This window comes from Gracilinanus agilis, chromosome 1 (assembly GCF_016433145.1).
Source record: "Gracilinanus agilis isolate LMUSP501 chromosome 1, AgileGrace, whole genome shotgun sequence".
NCBI classification, from domain to species: Eukaryota; Metazoa; Chordata; class Mammalia; order Didelphimorphia; family Didelphidae; genus Gracilinanus; species Gracilinanus agilis.
The window spans coordinates 704641307-704663231 of NC_058130.1; the positions used below are offsets into that span (position 1 = coordinate 704641307).

The following is a 21925-nucleotide window of genomic DNA, read 5'->3' on the forward strand; positions in this document are numbered from 1 at the left end:
TCTCTAATCAGGAGGGATTTAGAACATTTTTTCATATGATTATTGATAGCTTTGATTTCTTTATCTGAAAACTGCTTATTCATATCCCTTGACCATTTATCAACTGTGGAATGACTTGGATTCTTATAAAATTGACTTAGTTCTTTATATATTTGAGAAATGAAACCTTTAGCAGAGAAATTCGTTATAAATTTTCCCCCCAGTTTGTTGCTTCTAGCTGCCCCTTTTTTTGTTTTTTGTTTTTTTTTGTTTTTTAAATAAAACCCCTTACTTTCCGTTTTGGAGTCACTACCGTGTATTGGCTCCAAGGCAGAAGAGTGGTAAGGGTAGGCAATGGGGGTCAAGTGACTTGCCCAGGGTCACACAGCTGGGAAGTGTCTGAGGCCAGTTTTGAACCTAGGACCTCCCATCTCTAGGCCTGGCTCTCAATCCATTGAGCCACCCAGCTGCTCCCTGCCCCTTTGTTTTTGAAGAGGACCAATGACATCACAGGGAGATGTCTTGACTTGTGCATCAACCAGACGCAAGTGAGGCAGAACTGCACAAAGTCATCAGTCTTGTTCTCTTTTCCAGAGTCTTTGAAGTCTATCCACAAGTGAGAACCGAGTGTCAGGTGGACACTAGAGGTGGATGAGCAGCCTTGAAATGGCCTTAGCAAGCCCTCACATTTGAGGTGCTACTCCTTTAACACCCATATAAAGCAGTAACCATTAAAACAATATGATGAGGGGCAGCTGGGTAGCTCAGTGGAGTGAGAGTCAGGCCTAGAGACAGGAAGTCCTAGGTTCAAACCCGGCCTCAGCCACTTCCCAGCTGTGTGACCCTGGGCAAGTCACTTGACCCCCATTGCCCACCCTTACCAGTCTTCCACCTATGAGACAATACACCGAAGTACAAGGGTAAAAAAAACAACAAAAAAAACAATATGATGATACTGGCTTAAGAAAGATGTCAATCAATGGAACAGACTAGGTCAACAATATGCAGAAGTGAACAAATACAGTAGCATTGTGTGTGATGAATAGTCCAGAAAGGACTCACTATAAATACCACCTGATCAGAGTGAATAATTTCTATGATATACTGTCTCCTAAATTTTTTGCATCTATATTCATTAGTGAAATTGATCTATAGTTTTCTTACTCTGTTTTTGCTCTTCCTGGCTTAGGAATCAGCACCATATGTCATAAAAAGAACCTGGTAGGACTCCTTCACCTATTTTCCTAAACAGTTTATATAATATTGGGATTAATTGTTCTTTAAATGTTTGATAGAATTCATTTGTGATTCCATTCTCTAAGGATTTTTTTCTTAGGGAGTTCACTGATGGCTTGTTCAATTTCTTTTTTCTGAAATGGGATTAAGTATTCTATTTCCTCTTTTGTTAATCTGGGAAATTCATATTTTTGTAAATATTCATCCATTTCACTTAGATTGCCAGATTTATTGGCATATGACTAGGCAAAATAGCTCCTAATGATTGCTTTAATTTCCCCTTCAATGGTGATGAATTCACCCTTTTCATTTTCTTTTTTAAATCAAATTAACCAATGCTCTATTTTATTTGTGTGTGTGTTTTTTAATAAAACCAACTCCTAGGGGGCAGCTGGGTGCTAAGTGGATTGAGAGCCAGGCCCAGAAATGGGAGGTCCTGGGTTCAAATCTGACCTCAGACACTTCCTAGCTGTGTGACCCTGGGCAAGTCATTTGACCCCCATTGCCTAGCCTTTACCACTTTTCTGCCCTTGGAATCATATTGATTCCAAGACAGGAGGAAAGGGTTTTTTTTTAAAAACAAATAAATAAAAATAAAACCAACTCCTTGTCTTATTTATTAGTTTGATGGCTCACTTTTAATTTTATTAATTTCTCAGATTTTTCAATATAGTCTTTAGTTGGAGATTTAATTGGGGACAAGAACTGCTGAGAAAACTAGACATCAATCTAGTAGAAATTAGATTTAGACCAACACCTCATACCATATATTTAGATAATCTCCAAGCAGAAACATGACCTAGATATAAAAATTATATCATAAACAAACTGGAGGAGCAAAGAAGAAATTGCCTTTTAGATCTAGGAATAACCAAAGAGTCATAACTAAGCAAATGATGGGCTCATACAAGGTAAAATAGGTAATTTTGATTATGTAAAATGAAAAGAGTTTTGCACAAAGAAATCTAATGTAAAAATTAAAAGCAAAATAGATAACTCTGATAAAGGACTCATTTCCGGATTTGTAAGGAAGTAACTCAAATTTTTAACAGTAGATAAATAAAAGGTCATATCAAAAGGATGTAAGGGTATAAACAGGTATTTTTCAAAGGAAGAAATCCAAACTATAGACAACCATAGAGAAAAATGCTCTAAGTCATTAATGATTCAAGAAATGTAAATGAAGGCAGTTTTGAGGTTCTACCTCACATCTCTCAGACTAAGATGTCAAAAAGGGAAAATGATATATGTTGGTAGGGCTGTGGAAAAACAGATACATGAATGTACTTGCTGGTAGAGTTGTGAAATAGTCTAGCCAATCTGGAAAGCAATTTGGAATTATATTCAGAAGTTACTAAACTGTATATTCCCTTTGATCCAGTTATACCACATTATGTCTCAAATGAATCAAAGAAAAAGGAAAAAAGATATATCTGTACAAAAATATTTATAATAGCTCTTTTTAGGTAGCCAAAAATTAAAAACTAAAAAGGTGTCCTATGGGGAATGGCTAAACAAATTCTGGTATGTGAATGTAATGGAATATTATCATGCCACAAGAAATTATGAAATGGTCAATTTTAGAAGAATACTAGGAAGGCCTCAATGAACTTAACAATGATAAATCATGAGTCTTGAAAGACTGAATATAAAACACACCACTCACCTCCTAACAGAGAAGATGAACTTAAAATATAGAAAGAGACATTTTCAAACATGAAATGTGGAAATGTAGATATATATCAAAGGGCTTTTTTTTAAGAACCCATGTCCTTTTGTCTTAAGAGCTGTTAATAAGACAGAGAGGGTTTTAAAAAAACGTATTTAATGTAATAAAAATATCGTTTCATGATGAAGAATTAAAGAATGTATGTCGGGAGCAAGTCTAATTTGGTCCAGAGGTAGCGCTGGGAACAAGGAGTGAAAGATGCCAAAAGGCAAATTCAAGCTTGATGAAAGCTTCCTACCTATCAGAACTTTTTATAACTTTCTTTTCTTTTCTTTTCTTTTTTTTTTTAATGGAGGGGGCAGCTAGGTGCCTCAGTGGAGAGAGTCATGCCTAAATATGAGAAAAATCCAGGGTTCAAATCTGGCCTCAGATACTTCCTAGCTGTGTGACCCTGGGCCTGTGTGACCTTTAACCCCCATTGCCTAGCTCTTACCACTTTTCTGCCTTGGAACCAATACACAGTATTGATTCCAAGACAGAAGACAAGGGCAAAATAAACAAACAAACAAATAAATAAATGAAAGACTATATGTGAAACTCAATACCAAACTCAATACCTGTGAACTTGATACCAAATTGTGTAGAAATAAACAACATAGCAAAAAAGCATAATCCATTAAAATTTGTGTGTGTATTTCTTTTTTGAAAGAAGATGTTACAAGGTTTATTGTAGGAATAGGGGCTGTACCTATGATTTCCTTAATATAAGTAGTTCCTGGGTGAGAAAATTTTTTCTACCAATGCAGGTGGCAAACTTTTCTGCAACTTATAGTCTTAGAGAATTGCCAGGGTACTGAGAAGTTAAATGACTTGCCCAGAATAAATGACTTGTATCAAGCAGAGCTTGAACTCAACTGTTCCTGGCCCAAAGTCAGTTCTCATTCCATTATATCATATTTTCTCTTTGCGTTAATAAGTCAACAGATTTCATTATTTTACTTTGTCTCAGTTTTACACCATTGTATATGTATTATATACAAGTTGTCTCTCCCCATGAGAATAGAAGCTCATTAAGGGGAGGGAACTACTTCACTTTTGCCTTGTATTCCAATCCCTTTGCTCAGGGCTTGGTGCATTTAGTCTTAATCAATGCTGACTGATTTCTCTCCCAATTCTTTTGGTTTCTAGGTGTCAGGAGTCTAACACATTAACATATGCAATTCCTCTCCAAGGCCCAGTCATTCTATCCAATACCTTTTAAGGTTTCTAAGGCCATATTGCACTCATGAGTCCTACTCTACAGACTGTGATCTCTGAGGTCAGATTTGCTTTCTTCAGTCAGCATCTCTAATTCTTACTTTCTGTGACTTGTGCATTTGTTTATAAATATCTGAGGCCAGATATCTCTTTATACCTTGTCTCTTGTGAATTACTAGGTTTTTCTTCTTCTTTACTTGCTTTACTGCCAGACTTGCCAGATGTATACAGGTTGTTTTCTCCTTCCCTATCCCTTTCCACTACAATGCACTCAGATTTCTGATACTCTACAAGAATATGTCTTTATCATCCCTTGGAGGTGTAATTTGTTTATCAGCCAACAGTCCATCACTGCTCTATTCATTTATTTGTTTGTTTGTTTAAACCCTTACCTTCTGTCTTAGGATCAATACTGTGTATGGGTTCCAAGGCAGAAGAGCAGTAACGGTTAGGCAATGGTGGTTAAGTGACTTGCCCAGGGTCACACAGCTAGGAATTGTCTGAGGCCATCTCTGGGCCTGGCTCTCAATCCACTGACCTACCAAGCTGCTCCCCCCCCTCCCCCCCGCCCCAATCATTGCTTTATTTCAAAGCTGTAATTAAGAAGTATAAAGGTCACTTTCAGACACAACCTTCTTAGCTAATTCTCAAATCCACCTTCTCTTTTGAGTCACTTCACTTCAACAAATAAGGGACTATATCTCCTTAAGACCTTTGTTTTGTTTTATTTTTTAGCAAGATGTAATAAGCTTTAGCCATGCTTTCTAGTTTCCATGAGTTCCTTGTATGTCCCACATTCATTTCTCTCTCTTTCCTCATCAGAATTTTCACCAGAACCTCACCCAGCCTCTTTTCTGAGTAAACAGAACAGCTCAGTACTCGTCACTCTGCGGGAAAGTCCATGTCTCCACAAAATGGAGGTGACACAGCAACAGGGGGCCTAACCCTACTCTGTCACTCCGAAATTCAATATATTTGTCTGCCTAGCCAACATTCCTTAGCCCTAGGATGGACAGTTAGATGAGCTGGTATCTGCCATTTGGATCTTCTTTGGGTCTGAAAAGCTTGGGTTAGAGAGAGAGCAGTTCTTCTTAGGGTGGCTCTTGTGGGGCAAGTGGGGAACAGGCAACCCCTGACCATGCTGGTGCTAACATTACCAATGAAATGTAAATTAATTCATGCATCATACATTTGAAACTGCCCAACTCCTCATTCTCTGCTTTGCTGGACTGCTTCAATATCCCCAGGTTCCTGCATAGCCCCTTTGAGTACTTTACCTAGCTTTTAAAGCCTTCCCTGCTCTTCTTCCCCTTACCCAAATCTTATCCATCATTCATGGCCCTGCTCAAGACCTTCCTCCACCATGAGACTTTTTCTACTTTTTATAGTCTATGATGCTTTATTTCTCTCCTCTGCCCTCCTAAAGTTTAACACTTAATTATATATATGTATGTGTAGTGTGTGTGTATACACACACACTACACACACACATACATATATATATCTTATTGTTCTTTGAAGTGTGTTTCAAGTATGTCCTTGGAACAAGTATGTCCCAATCAGATTGGAAGTTTTCTGAAAGGATGAGGACTATTCTTCTTTTCTATCCCTCATAGTACTGCAGCAGCTGAGTCCATGGCTAGGTTCACAAGAAAAACCAAATGAAAGACTAATTTCGGGATGTAATAAGCAACTTCTGGAAAAAAGATGGAGAACAGCTTCAGTGACAGATCATCAGTTATAGAACTTGGAATTTACCCAGATGGTATGAGCCAAGGGCAAAAGACAGTTGAGACCATCACTATAAAAGCCCGGGGGCTTTAGTCTGCTGGGTCTCATTTTTGAGAAGGGATTTCTGTAGAGAGTAGAGGATAGTGAAGGATGGGTAGGCCTATAGACCTGCATATCCAACACCTATAACTTATTTCCTCAAGCAATCAATTATCCTATTACTGAATAAGGCTGAGAGATAAACATCAACATCTGCCAGCAAGAAGAACATCATCACAAGTCTATCCTTTCACGTGGTCTAGACCACGGCTGGGTCTGATCAGGGTCTGTGAGGGAGAGAAGCATCTCCAGCAGGCTGCCAACTTGATACTTATTGATTAGCCCAGTGATTCCCAAAGTGGGCGCCACCGCCCCCTGGCGGGTGCTGCAGCAATCCAGGGAGGCAGTGATGGCCACAGGTGCATTTATCTTTCCTATTAATTGCTATTAAAATAAAAAAATTAATTTCCAGGGGGCTAAGTAATATTTTTTTCTGGAAAGGGGGCGGTAGGCCAAAAAAGTTTGGGAACCACTAGATTAGCCCATTCTAACTCCCATAGACTTAGCATTACATTCCCAACACAACTTTCCTTTTCCTGAACCCTACCCCTTTGAGTTTATAGCATTAAACCCGTTGAAACATATCTCAAGTGAAGATTGGTATCTTTCTAAGAACTAGTGAATAACTACAGGCAAAGGGGAAAGGGATTTTCCCAGATTGCAGTCAGTCAGTGTTATCCAAGCCAATACCAATAACCATCTTTACTACAAATCTTTATCCTTTACCTAATCCAAGCCAAGTAACCAGGGGAGCTGTGTGAACAATATACAGCTTCTCACTTGATAGTTTGGCTTGGGCACAGCTTACAGGGTTCAAGTGCTTGGCTGAGCTGAACATTCATAAGCCCTTGTGGTTATCAGCACACCTTGGTGGCCACCCAGCCATCCTAACCTCATTCAATGTTACAAATGGTAACATTTACCATCTTGGGCCAGCTGATCAGGCCCACATTACAGAAGCACATCACTGCCCTTGTTTATAACAGGGACTACCTAAGGGGACCAGGGAATCATGGGAAATTCCTTGGCCATTCAAGGCTATTGAGATAACCCTAAATACTGGCTACCTTGGACAGCCTTGGTCCTTAGTTCCACCACAGGTTAGATCCTTCTTGAAACAGCACAGTCCAAAACAGAGCCATCTTTTTTACATTCACTGTCCAGTTCTCCAAAACTTTTGGCTCTTCAACCTATCCTGCCCTGTCTTTCCTTCCTTCTCCAAATAACTGTACCCTTCCTATTAACAACACAAATCATGTTAAGTTCCTTCCAGGGTCCCCAGACTGGGAAGGGTCAAAAGAAGGTACCAAAGCCAATTCAAATATGTCTTCTGGACCTTTCATGCATCTGTGAAGACTGCTACATCTGGACCCTAACCCCTTTGAGGATCCAGCACAGAACCAAGTGGAACCTAAGGGTTACAATGGAACTCAGGTCATCTGGCCTTGCAGCATTAGGGACAATGACCCACAATCTAGTCCCCTGAGGTGATGAGCCCTCTGGCCTCATATCCAGACATTACCCTGCCCCCAACCTTACCTCACTATCCAGCCTCTCTCCATTGCTATGAAAAGGGAAGGGGCTAGAATTGAAAAAATCACTCACACTCTCACCTCATCAGCCATTCAGAAGGAGAGAGGCAGGAAGCAGCTTCCTTCCCCCAATCACTCTGGTAAAAGCCAAAGGGCTATTTTAAACCCTTCAAGGATGCAGTGGGAGCCAGCCACTCTCACTCTCAGCCAGAGCTGGATTTTGGATCTCTGCCAATAGCAGGCCTTCCCCAATTCCCTCCCTCTCTCCCTTCCACCTCAGCCAAACACTAAACAAAAACAGGGCTGAGGCTGAGCAGTGGCAGCAGCAGCAGCAGCAGCAGCCATGGAGAAATTTAAAAGGTGGTTTACAAGGAGAAGAGAGGGAGGGCTGGTTATGTATTGTTGGCCCTGACCTAGGGTGTTAAGGCTCTGCTTACAGGTCGAAGGGAGGCACTGCCTGGCCTCCCTCCCTCTTAGTGAGTGTAAAAGGGAGGGGAGAGGCTTTGAGTCACTTCATTCTTGAAGGCAGTACGTCAGGCAGGGGAAAAGGAGTGTTGGCTAGCTCAGGGCATTGCCATGCCTAGTGAGCTCGGAGATAGATTGACAGAAATTCTTCTCCATTAAGGCCTTAAGAGGGAATGGAAAATCACCAATAGGATTTAAGCTTCAAAATTTCAGAACTGGAAGGGGTTCCAGGGATCACATAGCCCAACCTGTACATAAGAATCCTCTCAATATCCTTCCCACAAGAAGGCATCCAGTCTTTGCCTGAAGATCCCAAAGGAGAGGGAACCCACTACTTCCTGATAGTCCACTCTATTTTTGGATAGTTCTTAATTATTAGGAAGCTTTTCCTTATGTCAAATCTAAACTTATCTGTTTGAAAATTCTCTGAGGTCTATACCCTGCCCCACCTCCCTCCACTCCCCTTATCAAAGGGCATCAGTTAGAACTTCTATACATTATGCATAGAGCACCCACCAGCAGGCAAGAAGAAGGGCATAGGGTTCCTTCCCAGGATACCAATTACACAAAGGGATATTCCATGGGACCCAAAGGATTGCTGGGCAGAATATCTTAACTTTTAGAACTTATAAGCCTCAATACATAAACCTGATCTATCTAAGACAACCCTAAATTTAGGGCTAAGTCCTACCCTCCAGGCTCTGGCTTCAATCCCAGCATACACTACAGAGAGCAATGCAGAGGTGCTTCATCTAGCACAACAAAAGCCAACTTTCTTTACCTTGCCTCATCTTGGGTCCTTTTTTATGACTTTAGGTGCATCTCAACTCATCCAGTGGGAGGAACAGGGATAGTGAGTGAGGGAACATGACCTTTAAGTTCAGTCAGCCTGCCTAAGGTTGAAAGGACTAACTCTGATCGGTTTGGGGAATACTAAGAGAAGGTCCTCTTGGGCCAGACTGAATTCCTGACATATTTATGGTGGCTGCTCTAGCTCAAGGTGGCTTTGTCAGAAGCAACAAATCTAAAGAACCTTTCTACTCAAACTTCAAATTTGCATGAAATGACTAATATAAGCCAAACACTGTACCAATAAAATCTTCAGATATTACAAGCTTTTTTTTCCCCCCATAACCCTCACCTTCCATCTTAGAATCAAGACTGTGTATTGGTTCCAAGGCAGAAGAGCAGTAAGGGCTAGGCAATGGGGGTTAAGTGACTTGCCCAGGATCACACAGCTAGGCAGTGTCTGAGGCCAGATTTGAACCTAGGACCTCCTTTCTCTAGGCCTGGATCTCAATCCATTGAGCCACCCAACTGCCCCTGAATATTACAAGCTCTTAAAAAGGGTGTGTGTGTGGGGACAACAATTTACTTTCCTTTCAGCAAGAGAAATAAAATTCTTCTTTTTCCATTTTACTATCAATCAATCAACAAGTATTCAGTAAATGTCTACTATTTGCCAGAGATTGCACTGGACACTGCGGATACAAATATAAAGAATTAAATAATCACTAGTTGCCATGGATCATGGATTTTCTGAAAGTTTCCCTGAGTAACAGAGGAAATTTAAGCAGGTTTCCATGTCAGAGCCAAAAACAGCAGTAAGCATACACCATCCCTTAGTGCCAGGGCCCATTGGCCATGCAAGGGGGCATGAAAGGGAAGTAAGGCCTCGGAGTGACCAGACCTGGTGAGTGGAGGTGGGAGGGCGGACGCATCCTCACCTCTGCAAAGTAGGCGATGGTGGTGATCCTCTGAATCTCGTACACGCTGTTGAGCACAGGGATAAGCGTCTTCACAATCAACGGGAGCTTGGGACCTGAATGCTTGGCCATGGCTCTGCAGAGATAGATGCCAGGCACATGAATGCCTGGGTGGACAGGCAGGAAGGCAGATAGATGGAGACAACTACCACCATAATGTCTAGCCCTGCCCAAGGATCTTCCTGACCCATATTCTGGAAGCTAGGGCTTAGGGGTATGGCTGGCTTTGCCCTGAGGAGATTCCCTTGCTTTTAATCTCCTCCCCAGGTTGGACACTTGCAGCCCAAAGAAAAATACACCTATAACACCAAGCTTTATCATTCCCATGTTCTTCCCACAAGAGCACTTTTAGTTCTAACAAGTCTTAGGGACTCCCTAGGAAGAAAACACTCCAGGCAGGCAAAAAAAGAGCAATTAATGCCAACTGTAGATCACTGTGCTTCAGGCTATCACCAGGAGTGGGCAGCAACTTATGAAGCATGGGGATCATCAGAGAAAGTGCCAAAATTCGGAAGTAGGAAAAGCAGACCTAGCTTTAAGTTCCCTGACTGGAGGATTTCCTCGCACCCTACAAGGCTATATTCAGGCCAGCTCCACACCTTAAGGAGAGGAAGCAGTATATGTTGCCGAGTCAGGATGTCCTGGTTTTCCCAGTGACTGAGCAGAGTTCAGATTTCTCTAGAGGGTAGGGTCACGGAATCTTAAAAACTCAGAGTTGGAAGAGAACCCAGAGGGTGTCTGGTTCAGTACATTCTTAAATAAGCAACCCCATTATAGTATTTCTGACAAGAGGTCATCTAACCTTTGCTTGGAAATCTTGAATGATAGATAGGAAACTCAAAGTTTGGGAGAGCGTTTTGTTATTTCTCCTTACACTGAGCTATATCTCTCTCCTCTTTCCTCTTCTCTTGTCTCCTCTTTCTTCCTTTTCTCTCTCCCTCTATTCTCTCATTCTCTCTCCCTCTTCTGTCCTCCTCTCTTCCTTTCTCTCAATCTGTCTCTCTCCTCCCTCTCTCCATCTGCCTATTGTTTGTGGTCCTGATTGAAATCAGAGGGGCAAAATAAGAATGGTGAGTGAGAGAGACGGTGGTAGTCCTACAAATAAATATACTCATCATACCCTCCACCTAAGTCTTCTCCAAAATCAACATTCCCTATTCATAGCATCAAAGGTTTTCAAAGTTGTAAGGGGACTCCATGAAAAATAAGTCCCTCTACAACATAATCAGTAGTTATCCAATCTTACCTGAAGACATTGAATAAAGAGCTTGACCTCCTAAAGTGTCTGTCTCATTCCATTTTTTTTTAAACCCATAATTATCTTCTGTGTATTGATTCTAAGGCAGAAGAACAGTAAGGGCTAGGCAATGGTAGTTAAGTGACTTGACCAGGGTTATACAGCTAGGAAGTGTCTGAGGCCACATTTCAATCCTGGACTTCCCATCTTCCAACCTGGCTCTCAATCCACTGAGCCACCTAGCTGCCCCTTCCATTAAAAAAAATTCTGATAAGTAGCAAGTTTTCCCTTATATCAAGCCCGAATTTGCCTTTTGGCATGTCACTCCTAGTGCTACCTATTGGCCAAACTAGGCGATTCTAATTTCTCTTCCAGTTACAACTCTTTAAATAACTGAAGAAGGCTATTATGTCAACTTGGGAAAGGCACAATTAGAAGTCTGCTTAAGAAAGACCTGGGGGTTTTAATGTACTGCAAATTCAATGAGCTAGCAACAGAATGTGGCAGCCAAAATGGCTAATGTGACTTTGGGCTGCAAGAACTCCCAGGAAGAAAGGCAAAATCTATCCTAGTCAGACCATGTAGAAAGTATTATGATGAATACTGAGCACTACATTTTAAGGACATTGATAAGCTGAATGATATCTAGACAAGGGCAAACAATATGATGAAATCATGTATCTATAACTGGAAGAGACTTCTGAGGCCATCTAGTCCAACTCCCGTATTTTACAGATGAAGAAACAGAGGCCCAGAAAGATTACATGCCTTGCCCAAAGACATACAAATTATAAACTCCAGAGGCAGGATTTGAAACCGGGTCCTCCAAATTTAGAATCAGTGTTCTTTCTCTATTATACCACACTTGGGGGACATGGCAGAGGCCTTAAGCACATGCCATATGAGAACTAGTAAAATGAACTGGGAGGATTTAACCTGGAGAAGACTCAGCAGAGAGGCAATATAACAGCTTTCAGGTTTGTTCTGGCTGGTGCAAAAGAACCAGGAATAACAGGTAGAAACTGTAGAAAAAATTGACTTTACAACTATGAGAATTTACATTTACCCTATTAAATTTCATTTGATTTGGTCCAATATTCTGACTTGTTATGCTCTTTTTGAATAAAGAATCTGTCACTCAATGCATTGGTTATCCTTCCCAATTTTACATTATCTGCAAACTTGATAATTATTATAATTATGATATTGATTATATTATCTATACAATTTATCCAAGCCCCTAATGAAGATGTTAAGTAAAATAGGGCAAAGCACAGATCCCTGGGGAACTCCACTAAAGGCTTTCTTCCAAGATAGTATCAAATTGTCAACTGACTATTCTTTGGATAAGAGTAGTCAACCACATGCAAATCCATCTTATTCCACTAGTATCTGGCTCAGATGTTTCCATCTTTCTATACAGACTGAAAAGAGGCTTTTAGTTTAGCCAAACATAAGGCATTCTTCTGATCTACTGGTTTAATAATCCTGTAAAAGGAACAAATAAGGTTAGTCTGGCATGACCTGTCCTTGATGAAGATATATGTGATCACTATTACTTCTTCTAGATGCCTACAAATCATCCCTTCCCTTTATGATACATTTTTGTGTCTTTATGATATTTCAAAGAGGACTCAGTATCATCTGTCAGTTTTTCTGGAACCTGAGGATATAGTTTATTTGGGTCAGGGGAATGGAATTCATTAAGGACAACTAAGTATTCTCTTATTGGCTCCTTACTTATCTTAGGTATAATTCTCTAATAGCCATATTTGCTCTGTCATGGTGAGTTGAAGGATCATTAAGTAAAATAAGAAAAGAGTAGCTCTGTCTACACTCTCTTCAGTCATCCTCACCATCCTCAACCCATTTACACCAAACAGAGGTCCTGCTCCTTTCTTTTATCCCACAAAGGTGGTCATTTCCCACTCAGTTTTATTCTCCATTACCTGTCAATCAATCAACAGGCACTGAGGATACACAGACAAAAATCAAACAGTGCTTGCCTTTAAGGTACTTCTATTCTATTGGGAAAGATAGCATGCATACAAAGAACTACAGGGCAGAAAGAGCTTAGCCTTAAGGCAGAAAGACCTGGGTTCATACCTTATGCCTCAGATATATAGTGGCTATGTGGACCTGGGCAAGTTATTTAACTGGGCAAACTTTTTAAGAGGGGGCCAAAGGAAAGGAAATGCTCATCTATCGGTCTGTTTCTAAGGCAACTCTTTCGAAGTTTCATTGTACTGTATCCTACTCATTGTATTCGTCAGATTAGGAATAATGTCGATGTCAATAGAACAATTCAGAGGGCCGAATCTGGCCATTGGGCTGTAGTTTGCCCATCACTGTCCTAGTCAATTCTCTAAGAAGAAAGGCACTGACCAATTTTGATCATGTGAGTTTCTCACCTTGAGCTCCTTATGCTAATAAAATCACAGGGCCAATTTAAAAAATAGAGGGCAAAGGGAGTTATTAATAACTGAGGACATCAAGAAGTAGAAAGGAGAAGGGATTATATTCCAAGTTGGAGGATAGTCTGCACAAAGGTATAAAGATGAAACATAAACTATTAAATGTAAAGAAAAGGAAAGGGAGGAGAAGGAAATAAGCATTTATTAAGTGTGTACTGTGCGTTAGGCATTGTGCAAACTAAGTATTTTGTGAATATTATTTCCTTTGATCCTCACAATAACACTGAAAGGGAGATACTATTATTTCCCTAATTTTATAGTTGAGGAAACTGAGGCAAACAGGTTAAATGACTTTCCCAGAGTCAAACTGCTAGTTAAGTGTCTAGAGTCCAATTTGAAGTCAAATATTCCTGACTCCAGACTACCACTGTAAATACTGAAAATGTTTGTTGGTCTGGCTTGAGAAAAAGCAAAAAAGATGGTTTGGCTTGACCTGAGAATGAGTAAGAATATATATATAAGAAACTTTAGAAAGATAGGTTAGAACCAGATTGCAAAGGGCTTTAATTGTCAAACTGAGGAATTTGTATTTGATTCCACATGTAAAGGAAGCTCTCTGAGCAGGTGAGTACTTCTATTTTCTCTATACTGTCTTTTAAAATCTTAAATTGGCCAGCAAATTGGAGGGAGGGGCTGGAGAGGGAGGAGGAGAGAGAGAGGAGAGAAAGAAGGGGAGAGAAGGGAGAGAGAGAGAGAGAGAGAGAGAGAGAGAGAGAGAGAGAGAGAGAGAAACGAACCTTAAAGGTATCTGGATAATTGAAATTTCCCATTACTAATATATCTCTATTCTGTACTTATGATCTATTTCTTGAACATCTCTTTACTATTTTTTGACCAGGTAGGTTGTAGTATATACTGATACAATTATCATTTTTATTTCTACGCCAATATTTACCAAAATGATTTCTACCCTGCCTTCTCCTTCTGCTTTATTTCCTCATGAAAGCTTATTTTCTAAATAGACTTCTCTTTTATCTTCTTTTATTTATACCGTTTCATTGAAAGAAGGTATACCTTTCCTTATATATACTGTAATCATAAATCTTATCCTACTAAATCTTATTATCTATGAAGTCAAATACTTCGTGTAAGAGCTGTCTAGTTAATTTTGTTTGTTAGCCATACTTAGCATATTTGTCTATTTGAAACCACCAGTTTTATTACTGGCTCTTTCTTAGGATTTATTTCCTTTGATTTTCTGGGTATGTGTCTACTGTTATCCTTTCCTGCATTACACTTTAGGTACTCTCTATAATATCTAGCCCAGAAGTTCTACATTTTTTCCCTCTTCTTTCCTTCCTTTTCCGATTAAAATCCCTTTGATTTGATTTGTAAATATGTTCTCACCATCATCTCCACTCACTAATTGGGAGCTCACTGTTCACTGATTTTAAGCTGGGGTCTAGATATCCAACTATTCTACTCAGACATCATTTTAAACACAACTCACTTCCCTAATCTGCTTTTCTTTTATGGGCCCTTTACTTTTTTTCAGCAAAGAGAACTTCTTGGTGATACTAAGGCTTTTACTTCTTGCCTTCAATACAATCTTTGCCAGTTCTTTTGGGTGACATCAACTGTGCCCATATGAGTCTCTATGAACGAGTAGTAGTTATTTGTTTGACAAGAACTAGGAAATTCTTTCACATATTGGATATCTATCTCAAGAGGAGAGGAGACACCTTGACACTATTATAATCATGTTGACAAATGGTGAGGCTCCACTGTTTCCTCTTCGTCTGTGCCTTCTTGAATGACTTCACTCTTCAAAACACTGTGGACCAGAGTTATTGATCTTTGAAGTACAAGCAGTTATTTCCTCCTTGGATTATCCAGCACTATCTTTTTCAGATAGTCTCAAATTTAATTCTTAATTCCAAGAGTCCAGAATTCCTTTCACTCCTTTATATGACTTTCTTTTACCCTGCAACTTACTGATGAAGGCCAGGACACATTTTTGCTTGTTCAGGTCTTCTTGCCTTTGAACCTATCATTGCATGTATGGTAAAATTCTGGGCTTACTCTCCCACCTCACATGTGAACTAACAAGTTGGGTCCCCAGACTACGGCTACTATGTCCCCTTGCTCAGGGTGCTAGGGAGTCCCTAGAGGAGACAGGAGATTTTATTTTTCAGTATTGTTGGCTCAAATCCCTATTCTGATATGCTTCTCACTGAGATTATCAGTTAAAAATTAATTCAGTAAGCCAAATTTAAGTAGCACTTTAGAGAGGGGTATTTATAAGGCACAGTAAGGAAAGAATGAAACAAGCATTTATTAAGCAGCTGTGTGCCAGACACACTTCATAAATATTATCTCATTTGGTTCTTACAACAACCCTGGAGGGAGGTACTAGTAAGTAGTAATCTGAAGTCACATTCAAACTCAGGTCTTCCTGACATAAGGCCTCCATCCACTGTGCCACTTAGTTTGTACAAAGCAGTACCCCCTTGGCAAATCTGTGACTGTGCTCTCTCACAAAAATATATAGTGAGTCCAAGGGATAGTGAGCTTATGCTTAGAGACTATGTATGGCAAATAGGTAACGAATCTCCTGGTTGCTGGAAATCCTTTTTGTCTTAGGGATATGCTTAGAAAGTTCCCTTTAGACATGATATCTATTAGCAAATAAATCTAAATCCACTAGTTGTTTCACAATGCAGATACTGTGGTCAGCTGATTCCAGGGTACCATCAGGAAGATGGAAAACCCCACATTCTCCCAATCCTTGGAAAATTATGAGGTCACTTCTGGCCAAGGAAAGGGAGGAAGCAGGAGACCTAGACTGAGTTCAAAGCTATAGCCTCTCTTTTCCCTATCCCTTCCTCATTCCACTAAGCAGTTTCTCCTCAGGGGCTTTACTGAAATGCTACATCCAATCAAATCTCAGAAATGACCTAGGTTCTCAACTAGGTTGTTGTTTTATAGATAGTTTCTATGACCTGACCAAATTTCCTAAATCTGAACGTAATTCCTATGCAACATCACTTCATTTCTAAGGACTTTTCCCACTTGGTCTAAAACCTATGACTTGATTAATTGATTGAAACCAAAGCCTATGCCTGAGACTGATTGAGACTTGTTCTTACATCATTAAGGTATCTGGCCATCTTATCAAATGCTTTAAACAGAGTGAGATGATTTGATTGACTTTTTATATCATCTTTCCAATATCCTTACCTCTTCCCTTATAACGAGGAAGAAAAAAGCAATTCAGCAAAACTAACAAATATATATATATACACAAAAATCTGATATTATATACTGTGCTCCAATTCTTTGCTACCAAAAAAAGTGCTCTTATATATTGCATTCTTTTTGGTCCTCTTTCCAACTTAGTTGCTCTGGGTGGTGTTTGCTCTGGCTTGTCAACATCTTTCCCAAAACATGGCACCAGGCAGATATTACATCTCCATCAATAAAGTCCAAAATGGCCCTAGGTTTTTTGGCTGCCATGCTATGTTACTGACTCATATTTAATCTCAAGTTCTCTAAAATCCTCAAATCTTTTTCTGAATGAATTTTCATGCATATCTTTTGTTTTTACATTGCCGGAATTACTTGTGTCCCTTCTCCTATATTCTTCCAGAGAGTTATTCCATTAAAAAAAAAAGATTTTTTTCAAAAACATGAAGAAAAATTTGCAAAATTCATCACTATATTGAAAAAAATATGCAATGTTCCACATCTGTGGACCCTGCTACTTCTGCAAAGAAGAAGGGAAAGGAATTTCCTCAGGCTTAATACAGTGCTTGGCATAGTAGGTGCTTAATAAATGTTTATCCATTATTATTGACTTTGAGAACAAATTTATCCTTTGTAATTTGGCAATATTAGTTTATTATTGTTGTGTACTATTTTTACATTGTAACATTATGTATAATATTTTCTTCTGATTCCTTCACTTTCCCTCAGTTCATGTCTTTCCCTGATTCTTTGTCTTCTTTGTAATATTTGTCATTTATGATAATATAATATTCAATTACATTCATATACCATAGTTGTTTAGCTATTCTCCAACTGATGAATCTACTTTCTTTACAATTCTTTGCTACTGCAAAAAGTTTGCTATAATATAATTTGGTATATTTCTTTTTTATCAATGATCTCTGAATCCAGAAGAAAACATATGATTTATCACTTGTTTATATGGGTATATGATTTGGGATTTTGGTTTTAAAGGATTACTCTTTTACAAAAACAATAATACGGAAATGGGTTTGAGGGATAAAATATATATATATGCATGCATAACCCAGTGGAATTGCTTGTCAACTCTGGAAGAGGGGAGGGATGAGAGGAGGGAGAAATCATGAATCATGTAAAAATTTTAATTAAAAAAATAATGAATCCTTTCTGCTCATAGCCTTCTGTCCTTCCACTTCTCCTTGTGCTTTACTCCCTGTGCTTTACTTCTAACTTCCAGTCATTCTACTACTCCCTGTTTTTCGAGGCCATCACCCTGATCTGGCATTATTTTCTTTCCTTTAAGGTATCTTGTTATTCAACTTCACACTGTTCTCTTTACCCTTGCCTCCTGATCCTATTACCACTCATTCTTTTCTAAAACTCAACCTTGGATTATGCCCACCATCCACTTTCTTTTTCCTTGCTCCAATAATGATGGAAAAAATCTTATAACTAAGTATGTTGACTGGTTCCCCTTTAAATTTATTATACACTTTCAACTAAGCCTTCACTACTTCATAATAATTCTTTTGCCATTCCTTGCCTGATTCTCTCTCTCTCCACAGCTGATGTTCCAAACTTTTTCACAAACCATGGACGCTACCACCTTCTCCCTCTTAGAAGAAGACTTTACCTCAAACTTCACTGAAAAAACTGAGGCCACCTATCTGGAGTTCCCCAATTCCACACTTGAATCACCTCAATACAGCCCCCAACACCTGTTGCTTCTACTTTCTTCCTGCCCACTCAGTTCCCAATCCTTTGAAGTCTTGCTTTCATCCCTACCAATGGACTGAAACTTCATTCTTTATTGCCAAATCCAAAAGTCATTTCTCAGCCCTCATCCTTTTTGACCTCTTTGCAGTGTATGGCTCTATTGACTATCCCCTCCTTCTGAATATTCTCTCCTCTCTCTCAATCAACTATAATTTGGCCTTACCTTGTATTTCCAGCCTTTCCTCACTCTCCTGAACTCTTCAATCCAACCAAGCTAGATTTCTATGTTCCTCACAGATACATCACCTGTATCTGTGTCTTGGCATAAGTTTTCCCTGGAAGGCACTTCCTCCATACTTCTGCCTCAGTTTCTCTCTTTCTTTAAGATAGCTCAAGCAGCATCCTTTTGCATGAAGCCATTCCTGATTCTTTCAACTGCTAGTGACCTCCCTTTGAAACTACCTTGTTTCATTACTCTGTATATATTTGTATTTATTCATTTTATATTTCTGCTATCTATTCCCTTATGTACTTGTCTCCCCCATTAGGATGTAAGCTCCTTATGGGCAGAGATTGTTTTGTTTTTTTGTACTTGTATCCTCAGTACCTATTAGTACAGTGCTGGGTAAATAGTAGGTGCCTAATAAATGCTTGTTGATTAATTTTTGTGCTACTTTTTTGTTACAGTTCTTTCCTCATCTTTTGGACCAATTCTTCTATATTTCCTTTGCAAGATTATTACCTATGTCCTTCTTTCTTTGTGTGGGTATACTCCAGAACTGTCATCTCTGGGATCTTTTCCTCACATTCTTTCTTTTGGTGAGATTTCACAAATTCTCATTAAGTTCATCTATCTTCCCTAGAGGTAGCTAGGTGGAGCAACAGATATAGGGGCTAGGAAGTTATGAATTCAAATTTGGCATCAGACACTAGCTGTGTAACCTTGGGCAAGTCATTTAATTTTGGTCTGCCTCACCTTCCTTATCGGTAAAGTAAGGAAAACGACAGTCTCTACCTCCTAGAGTTTTTGTGAGGATAAAATAAGATTCATAAAATCCTTATTATAGTGTCTTGATACACAGTAAGTACTTAATGTTTCCTTCCCTCCTACGTAGATGATTCCCAAATCTACACATCTAACCCTAGTCTCTCTTCTGAGCTCTAGTTCTGCATTTTAATTTACCTGCTTGATGTCTTCATTTGAGTATCCCATTAGGATCTCAAACTCAACATGCCCCAAACATAGCTCATTACCTTTTCTCCACTCCCTTTCCTAACTTTCCTATTCTAGAGAGGGAACCACAATTCTTCTAAGTCACTGTGTTCACAATCTGGAAGGTATCTTTGACCTAACCTCTAAATCCAAACAATTACTTAAATCTGGTGGATCCTGTGTCTCTTGAATCCCATTCCTCTCAAGACCATTCACTGATTTTTCATCTGAACAATAGAAAGAGCCTCCTAATTAGTCTCCAGGAATCTAGTCTTTCCCCTCTCTACAATCCATCCTCCATACAACTGCTAATTTTATATTCCTAAATCACAGGTCTGACTGTGTGACTTCTCCACTCAAGAAACTCCAGATTCTCCCTTTGCCTCTAAGATGAAATACTGACTCTTTTCTTTGGCATTTAAAGTCCTTCACAATCTGGAGCTGCCTATCTTTCCAGTCTTATTATACATCACTCTCCCTTCATTCAGTCTCTTTCAACCAAAATGGCCTACTTGTGGTTCCCTGTATATAACCTTTGCAGAGGTTATCTCTCTGTCAGGAACACTCTTCCCCCTTGCTTCCTGTTCTGGGAACGCCAAGCTTCTTTCAAGGCTCAACAAAAGTGCCACTTCCTTTCAAGGGACTGTTTCTCCAATTGTTAGTGCTCCATTGATATCCTCAAAAATTACTTGGTATTTACATTGCATTTGATCTGTATGTACTTGTCTATGAACATACTGTAGTGTCTCTGGAGCTTCAATCTACAAAAAAAATTTATTAGGAGCCTACTATGTGACAGGCACCGTATTAGGCACTGGTGATACAAACATGCAGAATGGGACATATATAATGTATACACACATAACTATAATGTGAATAAAATAAATACATAGAAAATTAAATACAGTGGTTTGGGAAGAAAAGCACTAGCAACTGGGGGAGTAAATAATGGCTTTGGGGAACAGCAAGTACTAAGACTTGGAAATGGGAAGTATTGAGTCCTGTGTGAGGAATAATGGCTAATTTGGCTGGATTGTAAAATGCAGGAGGGGTGGCAGTGATGCTCAACGAGGCTAGAAAGATAGGTTGGGGCAGACTGTGGAGGGCTTCAAAAGCTAAATAGAGGAATTTCAGTTTTATCCTAGAATCAACAGAAGTCATGGGAATTGACTGAGTTGAGGATTCATATGGTTATGTTATATTATACACTTAAGGATAATTACTTTGATAAGTGTGTAGGACAGACTACAATTCTGAGATTAGGCTAGGAGAAAAATTAAGAGGCTGTTGCAACCATGTAGGTGAAGGTAGAGTAAGTGGATGAAAAGGTCTACTACGAGAGATGTTATGAAGGTAGAAACATTAAGTATTTGGCAACAGACTGAACTTACAGAGTTAAGGGAGAGGAATCAAGGAAAAATGCTGCGTCACAAACCTGGGAGACTAGAAAAATAGTGGTGCCTTCAATAGAAATAAGGGGAATTTGGGAGAAGGAAGGATTTGAGGGGAAAGATAATCAGAGTTTAGTTTTGAACATGTTGAGTTTGAGATGTCTTAGGACCATCCAGTTTGAAACTCTCCAATACATTATTAGTGATTAAGGGATAAAGTTCTTGAGAATCACTGCAGCTGCATATACAGATCTGCTGGTCATCTGCATAGAGATGTTAACAGTCACATAACTGGTCTCCCTGTCTTGTCTCATCATGGGAGCTGATTAAGTGACTGAGAGAGAAAGGTTCTAGAGAGAACCTTTAGTTCTTTAACTATATCCATAGTTAGTGTGTGCCTCATGGATGATAAGCCAGCAAAGGAAGAAAACCAGGAGTCACAAAAACCTAGAGAGGAAGGGGTATCCCATAGGAGTGGGTGGTCAGCAGTGTCGAATATGGCAGAAAGGTCAAGAAGGACAAGGACTGAGAAAAGACTGTCTGATTCGGTTACGTAAGGTTGGGTGCCAGACAGAACTGGATTGGAGGGCAAGGGTGGGGGGAAGGAGAGGAGAGGAAGCAGAAGCAGCAAATGCAGACAGCTTTTTCAAGGAGTTTGACTGAGAATGGGAGGAGAGATAAAGGAAGAGAACTTCTGATAAGAGGATGTCTCACTTTGGTATCTGTACTTCCAGTCCCAAGCACAGGGCACGATTCTCAGTAAATACTTGTTATGGTTGCAACTGTACCCCGGGCCTATTGGTCCCTAGATTGTCAGGGCAAGGGGAAGACATCTCCTCTGGACTTATTTTCTTCTATTTTATTTCTAACTTATCTCTTTCCTTCTCATTCTTTACCTGCTAATTCTGACTTCCAAATAGAGCATATTCAGACCATCAGAATACCACTTTGGAGAAACTGTCAAGATAAGT

At 39.6% G+C, this 21925-nt stretch overlaps 1 protein-coding gene across 2 annotated transcripts in view; it reads right to left on the reverse strand.

The window, feature by feature from the left end:
* The window catches only part of MROH1 (maestro heat like repeat family member 1), a 156436-nt gene that overhangs the window by 10600 nt on the left and 123911 nt on the right, over positions 1 to 21925 (reverse strand). For both annotated transcript variants that reach the window (XM_044669587.1, XM_044669577.1), the window contains exon 35: positions 9696 to 9810. In XM_044669587.1, the coding sequence (XP_044525522.1) occupies positions 9696 to 9810 (115 nt within the window). The remainder of the gene's footprint in view (positions 1 to 9695; positions 9811 to 21925) is intronic.